The sequence below is a fragment of the Typopeltis vanoorti genome, chromosome 20, assembly GCF_054136105.1.
Source record: "Typopeltis vanoorti isolate ZY-2024b chromosome 20, IOZ_Tvanoo_1.0, whole genome shotgun sequence".
NCBI classification, from domain to species: domain Eukaryota; kingdom Metazoa; phylum Arthropoda; class Arachnida; order Uropygi; family Thelyphonidae; genus Typopeltis; species Typopeltis vanoorti.
The window spans coordinates 11,990,135-12,008,918 of NC_143568.1; the positions used below are offsets into that span (position 1 = coordinate 11,990,135).

Here is an 18,784-nt window from a genome sequence, read left to right on the forward strand (position 1 = left end):
TTAAGTTAACCCCCATCAAAGTTGCGTTTTTATTTTTGGTGACCTCAAATGGGTGCTTATTATTACTTAGAAAGAAAGAAAGACTTAAACTATGGGAAAAAGAAAGAGGCTATTGATCGGACAAAGAGCTCCTTGGACGGATATTAAAAATATTCCACGATTACAGAGGACAAAAAAAAAAAAAAATCTTCAATTGACCACTTCAGCGGTTCTAAAATTATCTCACATTCAAACAACAAAGGATGGCAATGCCAAAAAAAAAAAAAAAAAAAAAGGGGGGGGGGGGTCGGGAGGGTAACTGCTGCTCATATTAAATATTCCGATTCTATCTAAGGTAATTTTTCTTTAAAGTTAAACAAAGTCCTCTACGATGATATCGGCGCTACAGTGGATAGGAGTTTTAGAAGATTTCACATAATACTGAATGTGTGTGTGTGTGTGTGTGTGTGTGTGTGTGTGTGTGTGTGTGTGTGTGTGTGTGTGTGTGTGTGTGTGTGTGTGTGTGTGTGTTATTACCTACCCAATTTAATTATCAACTTCGGAACCCACGTGGAAACAAAGAAAAAAAAAAGGGGGTGGGAGAGAGTTCTTTTGTTGGTCATTCTACGAGTTTAAAACAGACTTGAATTTTTAAATAGCTAATGACATTCTTTCTTTTATCTACTCTACGGCAAAAAGGAATGATGAAAAGAGCCGATAATAAAAGAAGCTCTTGAGAGTATCTTTGAGCACGTTAACTTCTTTTTCGGCTCTCAAAGTTCATAATGAAGTTTCCATAATCAGTGGATTAAAAGCCGTTTGCATTTTCTGAAAATCGCGATAAAGCCGTGGGAAATACGCAAGTTTTGTACGTAAAAACATTACATTACACAAAATAAAACAAACGGACATATAAACAGGCTTGAGTGTGCTGACAATGTATGCATAAATATTCAGTTTATTTTGATTTATATATGGACTTTTTCAATTGAAGTGAGTTAGCCAATCTCATACGATGGTAGCAGGGTTTTTTCCCTCCGGAAACATGGGTTTTTCATCCCGCGGACAGACAAATCTGCCCTTCAGAACACACAGAATTTACAGACAAAATATACTATGGTTGGTGGTAATGGACGGTAGATGGCGTTGATTGTAGTTGTGTTTTGGGAGAAATAAGTAATAGGGGGAGACAATGAGGTGCGTGTAGCGAAGTTGAGTTTTGTATCCTTCTGCGATGAGTGCTTGGAGGGGTCACGTAATAATAATAATAATAATAATTTTTTTTAAACATTTTATTTGTCTATCAAAAATCGAAAAAATAAGTACACAATTAAAATCAAAGTCCAAAATTGTCCAAAGTCACTTAAACACAGAATACACAATACACTCAATATGTTTCACATTCAGAATTGAAATGACGCTGAAAAAAATGTAAGAAGTACATATCACGCTGTTTCATCTATCCAAATTCGAAGCGGAATTAAAGAAAACAAACAGCGTAATATACATTTGTGTTTCAGACTAAATATTTGGATAGATCAGTGTTTCTCAAACTTCAGATATCCGTATACCCTTTCTTTAATTTTCATTTTTACCAGGTACCTTATAAAAATACCCTTTTTTTTTAACATTTTATTGTCTCAGATAAATTATATACATAGATACAACAATAGTTTTATATACACGTATATATATATATATATATATATATATATATACATACTATTTATAATACATTGCAATTGTGAATAACAAATACTGGCGAGTTATTAATATTTTTAAATTATAATAATTTTTTTTTAAATAAATAATATTTTTGTTCCCTGCTAAAATATTTACACATACATATATACAATAGTTATCTTGAGTATAATTGTACTAATTTTTTTTTTATTTAAAAAAAAAACAATTTATGTCTCAGTATAAGTTACATGCAATAATAATATTTACAGTAATTACTATAAGGATTATACAGAATTTTTGATTTTAGAATATACATAATAATAATAATAATAATAATTTATTTATTTTATTCATTTATTTATTATTATCATTTTTTTTATGTCTCAGATGTATTGCATACATAGTTGCTGTAGTAATTATATATATATAATATTTATAACGCATTACAAGTGTGTATAACAGATTCTTGCAAGTTAGTAATTTTCTTCCTCGAAGCTTAGCAGAGCTTATCTGAGGAAGATAATAGATGACAGAGGGTGGTGGTTTCATGGTTGTGTTCCTATAGTGGTCACAAGCCAGGTGTTGATTTTACTGTTTGTTGGTATGTGCTTGAAAGACTTCGACTGCTATTACAGTTTTTTTTTTTTTTTTTTTGTGAAAATAGGGTTGGATTTAGACATGGTGTGTTTGTTTCTTTGTGTTCTTGTAGTGATAGTTTTTGAGAGGGGGGGGGGGGGTTGTCATAGGTTTGTGTGTGTGTGTGCATGTGTGGTGGGGGAGAGAGAGACAAGAATTGCTCTAATTTTAATTCTCGCTATAATATTTATATAGTGCCTGTTTCAGCTTTCTGTATGTTCCTAGGTTTCTGTTGTCGAACGGCAGTTTGTTTATCATGTCATTTACGTAGAAGTTTCGGGTGGCCTTGCGGTGGTGATTGTTGTACTTATATGTTATGTAGTTTGTTGACTGTGGTCTTGTTATTTGATATGTTGTTCTGGTTACTCTATATGTTGGGCTGTAGTAGTGTTTTAACATGAATGTGTAGTGGTGTAAGTGTTTCACCTTGAATATTTTGTGTTTTGTCCATGCTTCCTGCGTAAGAGTGGGTTGTTCCCAGAATATCAGTTTTATCATTTTATCTTGCAACCATTGTAGCCTGTTAAGTCTGTAGTCTGCGCAGAATGCATATGATGTGATTGCATATCTTAAAATGTTTTCACATAATGCTTTATAGATTAGTATTTTTATGTGGGTTGGGGCAATGTCTTTTAATCTGTATAGTTTGCTTGCTATTATCCTAAGCTTGGTATGTAGGTAGTTTGTATGGCTATTCCAACTTTGATCAGCATCGAAGTGAAGTTCGAGATAGTGTGTTGTTTCCACCTGTGTGATGGTTGTGATTTTAGGTTCTGCACTTTGTGTATAGGAGGATGAATGTTTGATAGTGAGATATTTAGTTTCTATGGACAGGGTTTGGGGGGTTTTGAATATCATTAGCTTTGTTTTTCCAGGGTTTATATATATGCCGTTTTCGGTTAACCAGTTAGTGATTTTATTGATGTCGTGTTGCATATTTGTGTAAGCGATATTTGCATTGTTGTGAATGGATACTATGGCCGTGTTGTCTGCGTACTGGAAGATTTTACTTTTTAGGGGGAGTTGGCTTATGTCGTGTGTGTATATGTTAAACAGAATGGGAGATAGGACAGCTCCTTGCGGTACTCCACAGGTTACATGTACCTCTTTGCTGTGTGTTGATCCTATACGTGTGGTGTGTTTTCTGTTTTTCGTGTATGCTTTAAACCACTGGAGTAGACGACCTCCAATTCCGATATGGGTTAGTTTCGTTAACAAGGTTTTGTGTGTTAGTGTGTCAAATGCTTTTGTTAGGTCAATGAATACCACTAATGTTATTCTGTTTTTATCCAATGCAGCGTTTATTAGATCTGTGAAATCTTCCAGGAGTGTTGCTGTTCCTTTATTTTTTTGAAAGCCATATTGTGTTTTGGGTATGATTTGAAATTTTTCAACTTAAGTGGAGAGTTTCTGATGTACAATGCGCTCCATGATTTGGTTGATTACAGGAAGCGTAGCGATAGGTCTGTAATTACTTATTACGTTTCTTTTTCCCTGTTTGTGTATGGGTGTGATTAATGCAGTCTTCAGTGTTTCAGGTATGTGTCCCGTTTCGAAGATTTTATTTAACAGTTTTTGTATAACTGGAAGTAGGTCGGTTGAGTGTTTCTTGATGTCTTTTGGTCTGATTCCGTCTATCCCCGGTCCTTTGTTAGGATTAATTTGTTGAATTGCCAGTGATAGTTCTTCTTTTGTTACTGTGGGGAACCACATCGACTGGGTTGCTCGTGGACCTAGTGGAGAATGTTCGTATGTGTGAGGAAAGGTTGTTTCTTGTAGCTTTTGGACAGAGTTCACGAAGTGCTGATTAAAGTTGTTTGCCAACTGTTTGAGGGATTTGGGGTCGCAGGCAAAGCTGTGTTTTATTGTTTCTGTGGCAGTGGTTCTGTGTATATTGTCCAGCATTTCATTAATCAGGTGCCAGGTGTCCTTTATGTCATTCTGTGCTGTTGTTAATTTGTTGCTGTAATAGTTTCTTTTTGCCGTTCGAATCTGGGTTGTTAGGAGATTCCGTTTTCTTTTGTATTCAGCTTTTAAAGCGATATTGTTCGGTGACTTCTTAAGTTGTTTCCATAGGGCATCTTTTCTTTGTATGTCTGTTAGTATGTTGTCTGTTATCCATGGATTTTGTTTCGTTTGGGGGCGTATTTTTATTTTTGTTAATGCTTTGTTATATATTTTGTTAAATGCAAGTTTAAGATTATTATATACAGCTTCAGCAGAGTCTAGAGATGCTATCTGCATGCAGTCTGTTTTTCTGATTTCATCGTTCACTATTGCTTCGTTTACAATGCTATGATACTGTTTTGTAGTCTCAGTGATTTTTATGGGTTCTGGTTCAGTGTGTAACTGCAATGCTGTGAAATAGTGGTCTGCTAGTTTGCATGTTATGACGGCTGCTGTGTGGCTGTTTGGAGGGGCCCTTATATTTATATGATCAATGCAGGTTGAGGTTGTTGTGTTTCCGGCTATCTCTTCTCTTGTATACGACTGTATGGATGGCCGATAATAGGTCTAGGTATTGTTCTGTGTTGTTATTTATGTTCCTAATGTTTATATTAATGTCTCCTATTATTATCAATTATTTTGAGGTGCCTACTTTCGTGGCTGAAAGCCATCTGTTTAGTTCTTCTAGGAATTTTGTGGTGCTTAAGTTGGGTGGTCTGTATATTGCGTTTAATATCAGGGAGTTTTCTTGTTTGATGTTTTTAATTTCGATGCATATGTTTTCTGCGTATTCTAATTTATAGTTTATTTCTGTTACTTCTAGTTTATGTTTGGTAAATATTATTATACCACTGCCTCGTTTTGTTTGTCTGCAGTGTTTGTGTTGTTGGAAGTGTGGCATTTGGTAGGAGGTTGCCTCTTCGTTTGTCGTAGATACTTCAGTCAGTATTAAAATGTTTATTTCGTCTATATCTTCCTTCAGATAAGCTTGCAGGGTCAGCCAGTAGTTTTGAATGCTTCTGATGTTGATGTGGAGAATAGATAGTCCTTTTTTGGGGATTGTCAGTTGTTTCCATTCTGATATTGATTTCAGAATGTGGCAATTATCATGTTCCGGGGTGATTACGTCTGCTTGATGGTGTGCATTCATGTTGGTTGGTGTGCTGTTCCTTCTTTACGAGTTGTCAATATTCTTTTCAATGTGGCAGCCTGTTGAGGTCGTCTACGGATTTTATTTCGATTGGTTTTGCGTCTTGTGTCTTTCTAAGGAATATTTTGCTGTCTCTTATCCATATAAACCGGTAATTGTTTTCTGTTTTTACTTTCCTTGCTTGGTAGAATATTTTCTGATAGTGTGGAGTAAGGTATTCAGACAAGTTATTGGGGTGTTGTCGTGGTCTCCTTTCAGATCCTCTACTACTGGATTTTTAATCCTGCTAGCTTTTATAAGTGTAGTTTTTGTTAGGCTGTTGGTGAGTCGCACTACGACGGGAGAAGTACGGTATTATTTTCTCTTTTCCTTTTTTGTGGTAACCGATGCACTGACTGGATGTCTTTTGATTCAATGTGGGAGCCAATTTTTTGTCTTAGTTGTATTACGGTGTCTCTTAGAGGTTCCGTAGCTATTTCTGGGAGACCATTTATGAGGAGGTCATTTTTGTGCTGCTGTTGGTTTGAGAGCTCGTACTGTTGCTTTAGAGAGTTTAGTTCTAGGCGTAGGTCCGTTGTCTCTTTAATTAAATTATGCTGTCTTTCAGTTAGCTCTTTGATGCAGTTTTTAATTTCTCTAACGGTCTGTAACATATCTTCTATTGAGTTATTATTAAATTTAATAAATTCCTCATATTGGTTGAATTTTTCTGTAATTTGTGCGGTATGTTTTTTAAATAGTTCTCCAACAAAATCGATTAAACAGCCTTTTAGGTTTTGTAATCTATTTTCAAGTAATGCATTTAAAGATGGCTCACCTGTGTTTCCGTTGTTGTTTTCTTTGTTTTTAATTCCCTCTGCTGTTGATAGCTGTTTACTGCCTGCGGTTGTTTTTTACATGTGCTGTTTTCCGCCTGCGGTCGATGGCGACATTCCTTTGTTGTCTCTGCAATGGGGACACTTCCACTCGTCACGATTCTTGTTTGATTTTCGCTGCCAAGTAGTCTCGGACAATCCTGAACATAAAAAATTGATGTTTCTTTCGCAGTTCCTACATGTTACGTGGGTTTCTTCCCCCGTTAAGTCTTCTTGGCATTTGTAGCACTTCATATTTCTTGGTTGACGATCTTGCTGTAATTTGTAATATGGCGACTTCCTTTGTTCTCTTCTCGCGTAGTTGACCAACGTATACTTCGAACTTTGAATACTTATATTTTACTTATTACTGAACAGATACTTACAGTTTTTACATCTATATGTTCGTCTTGAAGAACGGAGTTCACTGATGTACTTTAAATTTTAATTCACAAGAAAAGATCTACTTTGCAACTTAAAATATGGGAGCATCGAAATAGCGTTGCGACTGCTTGCTGCTAAAGCGCCCTCTTTAATACACAGAATAAACAGAACCTTTATTTATAGATTTCATTGAGACTAAATGTTTAGTGGTTTCAAAATACCGAAAATTAACTGAAGAACTTCTAAATAGAAGAAACATTTGTATTAATCACTAAAGAAGTGCATTTCACAATAGCATTATTTCCATTGTGACGTCATTCAATATTACAACAATTCAACTTAGCATCTTTTGGCTTATATATTGTAGTCAGTCTGCGCAAAACAAGACTCAAATGTCCAATTTAGGTAAAAATAAAATATTCGACAAATATCGTGAACTATCAAATTTTAATGAAAACAGTTGCAATCAAAATTCAGGAATAACGGAGAGAAAGAAGGATGAATAAAGCTAAAATAATAGGAATGGTACCTAAAACATCTTCCTTTCTTTCTTTTCAAATTATCTTTCCTCACAGATACGCGAAGAAAATTATTATAATAAACGATTTAAAACTTGGCAATAAATTTTAACCTGCACGCTGACTGTGTTCTTCCCAACATCCGATAACAGGGCAATGGTAATTTTCTGAATGCCTTTAGGGGGCATTTAGGTTGGCCAAGTAGCTCGGATAACAACGTAAACAACCTGCAATCTCTGAATGCACGCGCTGATAAATGGCTGTATTTTATTCGTCGTCTGATGAGCCAGGATTAGTAAGTAAAATAAGCAAAGAAAGAAATGGAGGCAATCAACCGCGTGGCTTCATATTTTATAAGTAATGGAGAAATAAGAACGCATTTAATGCGTTCGTTTTAATGAGTGGGTTGTTTACTTAAATCGTAAGTACAATGGAAGCGAATATCTGTAGCAAATCTCCCGTTTTCTAAAATCTCCTTCCGAGATTCCTTAGACTATTCGTTAAATTAAGCACATTAAGGTTGGGTTACATTTTCCTAGTAATAAAGACCAAAACACGTGACACAACAACTTGTCAACAGATCTAAAAAAAAAATTGACTTGATAACGGTTTGTTGTCATGGTTACCCCCACTGAACAGTGGAAAGTTTAAGTTTCAAATAGAAAATAATTATTTATTATTATTATTACGTGACACTTCCAGGGAGTCCAAAGACTCGTCGAGGGAGGGCATCCACTCTACAGCTCTCTGTCTCCACCAACTACACCAACGCCATCTACCGCCCACTACCACAAGCATCCATGCCAACGGCGGAATTCGAACCATCACCCTTTTGGCTGGAGAGCGGATGCGCTAACCACTAGGACAACCAGGCCGGCTTAAATAATTTATTTAACCTTTCTTTAACGCGTAGGTTTAAATACTAAGCAGGTGAAAATAGTTCTAAATTAGGTACTGAAGAGAATACTTTAATTTCAGTTGATAGTGGACTCGTTTATTATTACCGTTACATTAAGAGCTAGACATTAGTGTTATGCGAATACTTGCTTTTCACACAGTTTTTAATCCTATCCTAATCGAATTAGTGTTGGTCCAGTTTTATTTTATTGTTGTTGAACTGCAGCCACGCGGTTAGCCTAGTGGCTGTGCGCTTCGCAACCATATGCCTGGGGAAGGAGTGTCCTAGGTTCGATTCCCATCGGAGACGTGAGGAATTTAAGGATCTTCCTCAGCCATAGCCAAGTTGGGCGTTGACAGTAAGGATTTTCTCCCAGATCATCTGGGGTTTTTCATCCCACAATGCAAGCAAACCGGCCCTATGAATCCACGGATCTACAGCCATAAATACTTAACCCCCATGAGGGGGCTCAACTCACCCCAATAGGGATGGGGGAGGAAACTCCATATGAATAAATAAATGCGATTGTTTTGAAATGCCCTGAAGTGAATTAACAGACAGAACGGATATGATGAAAAATAAAAAAAATTAAAAAAATAAGCTAACCTTTTTGTTCCCGTATAGGGAGTAGGCGAGGCCGTTTTAGTCCTATCTAACTTCTGGAGACTGAGAGGGCAGTTTAATCTCCAATAGCAGCCAATCAGAGATCACTGGCCCAAGGCTATCACTAATTAATCGGCACGCAGTGAAGAGGCAGTTGACAAGTGCTGCCATCTCGTGGTCCCTAACCTAACACAATCTTTTTCATGTCTGAAAATAGTGTGGGTTCGACGATCGATTAACTCGGGAACCGGCCGAGAAAAGGGCTTACAAAAATGTTCCTCTAGGCGGCAACTAGATTCGAACGCCTTTCGTCGTGCAGTCAAGCTCCGTAGAGTGCACTTCTACTGAGCTATATAGACGGATATGATGAAAAAAAGAATTACTGGCTTTATTTTCCATAATTATGACAAGAAATGACATACATTTAATTGCTACGATAAAATCCGTATGTTAATGTGGAAATGTTTGAAATCTGCTTTTCCCACTGGTTCCTACCTCGTTTTTGTTATCTTGTACTGTATGATTTCAAGTCATCGCATTTATGAAAAATAAAAAGCATCGTTTACTTCAAATGATGCATTCTCTTCCATATTTAAATGTGGCATCATCTTCAATTATGCTTCCTAAACCTTCTACTATTCTGTTTAAATTTTCTTCCAAAAAAGCTTACTATTTGAATGCGACTTTCTAATTGAATACAGATTCCCTTTAAAAAAAAACAAAAAAACTATTTGTGCAACTTTCTCTTGAAAAAAAAAATTCTCATAAATCTATTATTCAAATATGTAATCAGTTGACTGCATATTGTTTAGCTGGAGCGCCATCTGCCTTCTTAGCTAACTTAATTCAAAAATAAATATTGCATTCACTGATGACGATGGTTCGCCAGCGTCATCATTTACATGCAGTTGCTTTCGCTTGTGGCAAAATGTTCATTAAATATGATTGAACGTGTCTTCGAGCAAACAGAATGACGACGTTTCACACCACAAAGACGTAAAAGACCCCTTCTTTCTACTAAATTAGCTCTTACCGTCTGCGAAGCAATCCCTGCTTCAGACAAATTACATTTAAAGAATCATTCATTATCAATTAGCGTCCTGCTGGTTTTGACCCGCCCTGCGGACCATATCGGAGGTAATCGCCTACTGCCGCTACCGTGCTAGAGTCGGCCATGGTCCATCGGAGATGCACGTTTATCGAGGAACACGAAACAAACGACTACTCATTAAGCGGATATCTCATTCCAAGAACCGAAGATAAAATCCCCAACGCCGCATAATGTGCGGACCGATGACTCATCGGAGGTTCGTCCGATGAGCCGTAATTGTTCTTCATTACCGCTATGCTGTCTTCAGCTATCCCAAACGGCTTAGTCGACACAGAGATAGTAAGTAATTTGTTACTAAAATAGAACCATTTACACACAAACCAAGTATTCTTTCGCTGTTATTTTCGTAAAAGATTCGTTTAGATTTTGGCAAGGATTGGTCATTTATCTAAATGATTTATATTTCCGTGCAGAGTGTGTCCGTCTCGGTGTCTGTGCTCACCTTGACCTTCATCTCGATCGACCGCTGGTATGCCATCTGTCATCCATTGAGATTTAAAAGCACCGCAGGGAAGGCCAAGACTTCCATCGTGGTGATCTGGCTCACCTCTCTTCTGCTGATGTTGCCCGATGTGATCGTTTTGGACACGCGTCAAAATCCCGACCTTCAAGTAGACACTCATTATTTCACAGACTGTGCCTACACGTGGAGTGACGAACACACCAGGATATATCAGCTCATTATCGTACTGCTTCTGTATGTGGCACCTTTTAGTTTGATGTCCGTAGCGTACTACCAGATCGCCAAGGTCCTATGGAATAAAAACATTCCTGGAGCAGCAGAGACTTCTCAGTCTGTTGGTAAACCAGGTAATTGTCATTTTTTTAAATTTATTCAGTGTTTTTAAATTTTAAAAAAATCGATAAAACATCAATTTTGATTTAGTATTTAATTTACAGTAAATTACACATTTATATTTCTAAGTAAATTGTAAACATAAAAGGTAAAAAGTAAATTTTAAACTTAAAAATGTAAACTATAAATTAAAAAAATTAAGTTAATATTAAATATTAAAAAATAAAATTAACTGTAACTTTCCATTTTGAATTTTAAATTTTAAATTGGAGGGTTGTGTAGTTCAGTGGATAGGGCATACCACGGCGCTTGACCGCACGAAGATACTCTTATAAGTTCGAGTCTAGTCGCTAACTGGAGGAACTTTTTCTAAGCCTATTTTCGAGCGGTTTCCGCGTTAGTCGATCTCTGGCACGGGAAACTCAAAAAAAATTGACCGTAGCACCCACATTAATTCAGACAGTAACATATTCTGTTAAAGTTAGGTACCAAGAGATGGCAGCAGTTTCTTGCCAGTCTCTTCATCGGTGGCAACTTATAATTAGTGATAATCATGGGCCAGCTATCTCTGATTAGCTACCGGTGGAGATTGAACTTCCCCAAAAGTTAGATAGGATATAATGGCCTCGCCTGCTATAAGTGAATAAAAATGCGTTAGCTTTTTATTATTTATTATTTAATTTTAAATTAATAAAATGTTTAATTTTATATATTTAATTTTATGTTTTAAATAAAACAGTTTTGATTACATAAGAAATTGTGAAAATTTTCATTCTAAGTTGGTTTTTCTAAAGTATTTTTCAATTTGTATTCAAATTAAATTAATTTTTAAAAAATTATCAAATCTTATTAATTAAAAATTGTTACGAATCAATTATTTGTGTGTTTTTAAGATGAGATTGTTAATCCAGAGGGACGATGGATTCTTAATTACTTCTTATGCATCTCCAAGATAAAAGATGCATTAACGAGTTTTGTTTTTTTCCTTCCTGGAATTGCTTCAATTGCAGTTCAGAAAAATGGTCGAAACGGAGCCATTCGTTTCACTTCGGCCGGTAGTCAAAACTTCGAGGGTCAGATCAGGTCAAGAAGAAAAGCAGCTAAGATGTTAATAGCCGTCGTCGTGTTATTTGGATTGTGCTATTTCCCAGTGCATCTCATCAACACTCTCAGGTGAACTATAAACGAATCTTGTACGTTTTTTTTTTTTTTTACTTTGAATTTAGATGAATTTGATTAGTCAGTATTATTTGTCTAATTCGTTAGTGTTGAATGTTTTAATAGTTGTTAAAAGATGGCGTGACGAACGAAGTTGGAAATAATACAGAGATCACTTTAATATGACGCTTTTGATTTAATCACAGCACGCGATTGGAGCTTTAATTGAAATTTACACATTGTTTGGCACAAACAACAAACGAATTTTTTCGCCTATTGTTGAATCATGAAATGCATATAATGCTAATTGTTGTATCTACGCAACAATATATAAATCTAATTCAAGTTGAATACAATTCTGTAAATTCATTGGATAGATTTACGTGCCATTGTTTTAAATCAACAAGTAGCTTTGCGCAATCTATTTAATGTGTGCCAAAGAAGGAAAAGACAATGTCATTTAAATAAAATTTCAATACATTAATTACGATAATTTTTAAATTAGTGAAGACATAAATCTCTCGCCGAAACTGTTGGATGAACATGGCATAGCAGCTCCTAATGAAACATTCTTATTGAGACAGGGACAAAGAATTAATTATTAATTTATAAACGATCTCTAACCAAACAATTTTATTGTATTTTATTATTTACAATGTTAATTATCTTTTCTGTTGTAAACACTTAGGACTGCCTTTTTTTAAAAAAAGACCTAATGAATTAATCTACGAATTGGAATTTAACTAATATACTCTTCCATTTTCGGAGTTTACTACCTGTGGGTATTTTGAAGGAAATTATTGATTTTCGTTGTCAGCTGTAATTTTAAATTCTTATTAGCGTTCGTTGTCATTAGTTTTATGATTAAGAATTCTTGGAACTGCGCGCGCTTTATTTTCACAACCGACATAGGTTTAATAAATTAATAGAAAGAAGGATAAAATCTGAACGTTAATTAATTTGAATTTAAATTGAAGTTGAATTGAAGTTAAATAATAAAATCTGAACGTTAATTGAACCACAACTGTACTTTTTTGTACAGTTGTGGTCCAATTAATATACAGTCGATTGTTATTTCAAAACAGGAAGGTTTTTTTCTTTTTTTTCTTTTTTTTTTTTTACAGAGCTTCATTCATTATTTACATTTTACTTCATTTTCGTGACAAATATTTTTTCTTTTCTTTTTTTTTTTCAAATAATTGCGTGCCGAGAAGAATATTGAAAATAAACCTAACAAAAACAAATGAATTCGATGCAATTATTTAGCCAAAGTGATGAACTAACTTCATTTTTTTGAACATTAATCAAACCTCAGACGATTAGGACATCAATTTTGAAAACTTCGATCGCATGGACAAATCCAATAACCTTTATTGCTCTTGCCCTAATCAAATCTACGAAGCTCCAAATCGTCCAAAAGTGATTTTTTCTCTGATTTGAACGAGGTTTTCTACTATTGGAAACTTAATTATCTCTTCCTTCTAAGATTAGTGAAAAGTGTACAGGAAAAAGCAGACGGTTGAGAATAATACGTCCTTTGATTCTTCCCCAGGTACACCACTGGTCTCCCTCAAACTCACGCGACTACTGTGGCGTCCCTCATCTCCCACTGGCTCTGTTACGCCAATAGCGCCGTCAATCCTGTAATATATAACTTCATGAACGGTAAGTGTACATTTAATTTAATTAAATCGAGTACTGAACAGAAACAATAGCTCAAATTAATTTCATATAAGCCCTTCCGTTTATTTTGCCTTAATTAGGTTTGCATGCAAAACAGGATCAATTTAATAATGTTTGAGAGTCTGCGTACGCTTTTCTCAATTCTTTTATAGACTGAGAAGAAAATTCGTAATTTGTTCACATTTTTGTTTATTACAGGAGGTATTAATACATTATGGTTCATTTGTTTAATTTTTAGCTTTACTGAACACTTTCTCCTTCTCTTTCTCTCTTTATTATCTCCATACCGCTATAGCCTTAGGCAAAGTGATCGTTGATATCTACCGAGACAATACAATCCCTTAATTTTCTTCGAGGTATTACTAAGGATCGCTTTGCCTAAGATTAAAGCAGTACTCCCTGTCCAAAAGGAAACCGAACTTTTCGAAAATAGAAGAAACTAGTGGCGCCACCTCTTGTATCTTTTTGTTTTCGAAACCGGAAACCTTCATGAGTGTTGTGTCAACTGTTTATGACATTTGGTTCATTGGAAGCCGAGTTATAGCGCCAAGAGTGCCAATGTGTTTTGACGAACGATCGGTCGTCACGATATTCATGCTGTACGCGACGAATTCTCGCTACCAATCGCTTTAAAACTTCGAGATAAAAGTCACCATTGATCGTTTGGCCAGGCAGAATGAATTCTTTGTGGATAATGCCCTTGGAGTCGTAGAAACAAATCAGCATTGTCTTTACTTTTGATTCTCCAAGCGACCTTTTTTCAGATCCCCCTCTTCTGGTGGTCTCCACTGAGCAGTCTGGCGCTTTGTTTCGGGCTCATACTCAAAACATCACGTTTCGTCACCAGTAACGATCGTTTTAATGAGGTCCTTGCAGTGTTCAATTCGATACATTTTTTGGTTGTCGGTCAACTTGTGGGGAACAAATCGCGAATTCAATTTACGAAGGCCCAACGTCTCGGTCAAAATGTTGTGCACAGCTGACTTTGGAATCCCCAATTCATCTTCAAGCAATCTCACGGACAATTTATTTGAAGAAATCAGTTTTAGGATGTTAACTTCGCTCAGTCCAGTTTTTGGACAGCCCGGTTTTACGTCGTCCTCAAGCGTCTCACGACCACTTTGAAATCGCTTAAACCACTCGTAAACTTGAGTACGTAATAAGCATTCATCACCGTATGCTTTTTGAAGCATTTGATGCGTTTCGGTAAAACTTTTATCGAATCGTAACACAAAAGTCAATCGTAGCTCTGTTTGAAACTCATTTTCCGACCGTTCGTCAAAACACACTGTCACTCTTGGCACTAGAACTCGGCTTCTAATGAAACTAATGTCATAAACAGTGACACAAGACTAATGAAGGTCGCTACTTTCGACACCAAAAGATACAACAGGTGGCGCCACTAGTTTCTTCTATTTTTCGAAAAGATCGGTTCCTTTTTTGGACTTCCAGCCACGAACTTTTTTTTAAGCTATAGTACATTCGTACCGTAGTGAGATTTATTATTATTATTAATATTATTATTACATTCACATAATTGATACACAGTCAAAACAAGATATCGTTTAAACAACAATTTGACTGGTGATACAGACCAATTCAGATTTTACCCAAGAATCTAAGAATAGTCCGTCAGGTAGCGTCGTAAAATATGAACTGTTCCAAGTAATGCTGTTTTTTGTAGGTCATATGGGGGTCATTTCGTTGATGTTTAATTGCTGTAAATAGTTGGACAGCTTCTTTGAAATTGCACCAATAACTTTTGGGATGACTTTGGTGTCTTTAAGTCACAGCCTGCCAACTTTGATTGCCAGATTTCGATATTTATTTTTATTTTCCAGTTCTTTGTTGTTAATGTTGTTATCACTGGGTACTGCGATATCGATAACCCAAACCTGTCGATGTTCGACAATTGTGATGTCTTAACATTATTTGTATTGATATTTACATAGTACGGAAACCATGTTCCAAAAACCAAACGTGGAACTTTTTCAAGTTACTTCAGGCTTTAAATAAGCCTGGAAATAATCTCATGCCGGGCGATGGATTCATTTTCCACCTAAAGACATTCACAAACATCTGTGCTTACGGTGGGATTCGACCCTGCAGTCAGTTGGTTAGTAAGAGAACCACAGGGTCAATCAGCAAGAGGCAAGTGGTTCTACATTTCTACTTCGGTTCTACTTCGCATTTACAAAGTTAGATTTGGATATCTGATGCTTTATTTATTTATTTTTATTATGCATATTGCAATGTAAGTCATGTACGATGTGCGAAGATAGAGGCATTTTTTAATGAAGAACTTGAAATGTGCTTTTTTAAACTGCTTTGACTTAGTTCGTGATAAAGAAAGCCAAAGATTGTACATGTTACGACAGCACTTACCGCAATATGGTTGAACGAGAGTTCTTATCAAGCCGCGCCGTGAGGCAGGCAGCCTCTTTGCTATACCCTGTCGTCGGTACTGCAAAAGGTTATCACGTTTAGTGCCATTGCAATGGCAAAGGACGTAAAGAGAACGGTTAGTTGAAGAATGCTTCGTATAAAGAAAACTTGGACAAGTTACGATCTAAGGATGATAATGAAGATTATTCCACCTTCTGTTGGGAGAAGGACAATTTTTCTTAGATCATTAGCAACAGCAAATACTGTATTTCTGAATGTGCTTGAAAGTGCTGATGGCTCTTCATATTGAAATCAAAAGTTCGGAAGCCTATTTCTTACTTTTAAATTAATATATATCAATAAAGACATTACTTATCCTCCTCTTACATGCATTTTTTTCAGTATCAAATACGATTTTAAATAATGAATAATCTTAAATAACTTGTCAACCATAAGCTAATAGGAAAAAAAATAAAAAGCATATTAATTAATTTCGTTCATTTTTCCTATGACAGTCTATCTGTATTTTTACATTATATACAAAGGTAAGAATAGATTTTTTTTCTTTTGTTTTACAACTGGTAATTTATATTGTTACCAAGTTCGAGTTTTTATCATAGTGTTACCAATTATTTTGCCAATAAATGTACACATATTAAAATCCACGATTACTCAATTTGTTTTATCATTCTCTATTGTTATGCCGCACGCGCAATTTTTTCATTGTTGACCAAGTTTGTTGAAACTGACAGAATGTTTCGCGCGACGCACTCACTGGAACGCTCTTGCAGTTCCAAAAATCTTTGGGTTGCATTATAAAATGCTCTTTCGCTGTATTTAATAGGAGCCGTATGCATTTAAGCGAGCAAAAGTGCCTCGAGGCAGACAGTACATCGGGTGACCATTGAAGCTATCAAGAACATCAAACCTCTTACACTTCGCTACCCAATTTTCTTCACGGTGAACTAATTTAAATTTCTGTTTGGCACATATTGAAGTAAAATGAAAGAAAAGTAGAGAAAAACTTTACATACTTTGTAAATGTAAGCATATTTTGAGAGAATATTTCAGAATTACATATATCCAAGTTTCATAAAATGTAGGACTTGAAGAGATTTCGTTTATTCTTCATTATATCCTTTAAGATAAATAATAGACTGCCATGAAGCACGAATACAAACAACACATAACTTCTGAGCGTACTAAGAGTGGTCGAGGGATTTGCTTGTCACAAACACTGTCTTCTAAAGCGCAACGAAAAATATGTTTTGACGAAAGTGCAGGAGTTCTATGGTAGTGTATTGCTGGAGCTGTCTTCTATCTTCCTAATAACTTTATTTGTTTACAGGTTTCCAGAGAAATGCGGCTGTTTGGTAGATTACGTGAAGGGCTTCATGCCTGCCTTTCGCCATCTATTTACACAAGCTTATTCTTGGTGTCATTTAAAAGGCCCAACTTTGGGTGATTTACAACTTTATGACATCAGGAAGATTTTGAGATACTTAATGACCATCGGAGTGCTTGAAGTTGGCAGAATGCCAAAAACAACATCCAGCTGTTAGCGTGTGAGTTAATTTCGTGTTCATTAGAGATAATGGGTAATTATTTACGTTAAACTACTTTATTTTAGCAATCATACGCAGTTTGGATAAATTTCGTATTCGTTTTTTTTTTTTTTTTTTTTCAGGAAAATTCCGAAGAGAATTCAGGCGTGCTTTTTGTATTTTGTGTACGAACGATGAAGATCCAACTCCAACCAAAGCGACTCTTCCAACGCTCAAATGAAGCCATCATTTCGGTTGGAATTCTGAAGAACGTATCCATTTATTAAGTGTTCATTCCTCACAACGGATCGGTGAAGCTCCCATCCCACCCCAGTGGACCAAAATGTGAAATATCAAATAATATCTATTAAGAATTCGTTTTAATTCCTTCTTCTTTGTGGGAATTTCTTACTGCATGACTTTCTTTCATAAAAATGATATAAATGATATCTAGTCTGTATTTTTTCCTGAATAAAATCGTCACAACAATCAATTTCTAATCCTTAACAATTACTTCACGATATTATAGTATTCATTGAAAACATTTACAATAATCAGTTTCTGACCTTTAACAATTACTTGACGATATTACACTATTCATTGCAAATCGTTACAACAATCACTTTCTGATCTTTAACAATTATTTCACGATATTACAGTATTCATTGAAAACATTTACAACAATCAGTTTACAGAAACTGATTGTTTACTTTAACAATTATTTGACGATATTACACTATTCATTGAAAATCATTACAATAATCAGTTTCTGTTCTTTAACAATTACTTGACAATATTACACTATTCGTTGAAAATCGTTACAACAATCAGTTTCTGATCTTTAACAATTACTTCACGATATTACAGAATATTACAACAATCAGTTTCTGTTCTTTAACAATTACTTCACGATATTACACTATTGATTGAAAATCATTACAACAATCAGTTTCTGCTCTTTAACAATTACTTCACGATATTACAGTATTCATTGAAAACATTTACAAGAATCAGTTTTTGTTCTTTAACAATTACTTGACAATATTACACTATTCGTTGAAAATCATTACAACAATCAGTTTCTGATCTTTAACAATTACTTGACAATATTACACTATTCGTTGAAAAAAATAACAGAGTACACGATTATCTTTTTCTACGGTTCTTAACGGGCCCTTAACTGTCCCTAATCATGGAAGGTGTCCTTGGATTTTGCAACGTGATTCCAGAAAGAGGTCGTTAGTGTGTATGCAAATTGCGTGTGTTCTCCTAACCGGTTTACGTGTTTTGAATGATGGAAAACCCGAGTGTCTTGGAGTAAAATCCTTTACGGCCGTATGAGAAAGGCGGACTCATTTTATGTTGAAAAGCATGCGAAGAACGTTTATGCTAGAAGAGTTTAAAACCCAGTTTTTTTTTTTCCCAACTGAAGGGCATTGTAGAAATGCCCTTCAG

General features: G+C 35.5%; 1 protein-coding gene across 1 annotated transcript in view; it reads left to right on the forward strand.

Moving 5' to 3' along the window:
- The window catches only part of LOC150095229 (orexin receptor type 2-like), a 74,329-nt gene extending 56,759 nt beyond the window's left edge, over window positions 1-17,570 (forward strand). Inside the window, exons 2-5 of the mRNA XM_090410625.1 lie at window positions 10,177-10,579; window positions 11,570-11,732; window positions 13,270-13,382; window positions 17,473-17,570. Of these exons, the coding sequence (XP_090266751.1) occupies window positions 10,177-10,579; window positions 11,570-11,732; window positions 13,270-13,382; window positions 17,473-17,570 (777 nt within the window). The remainder of the gene's footprint in view (window positions 1-10,176; window positions 10,580-11,569; window positions 11,733-13,269; window positions 13,383-17,472) is intronic.
- The last annotated feature ends 1,214 nt before the right edge of the window (window positions 17,571-18,784 follow it).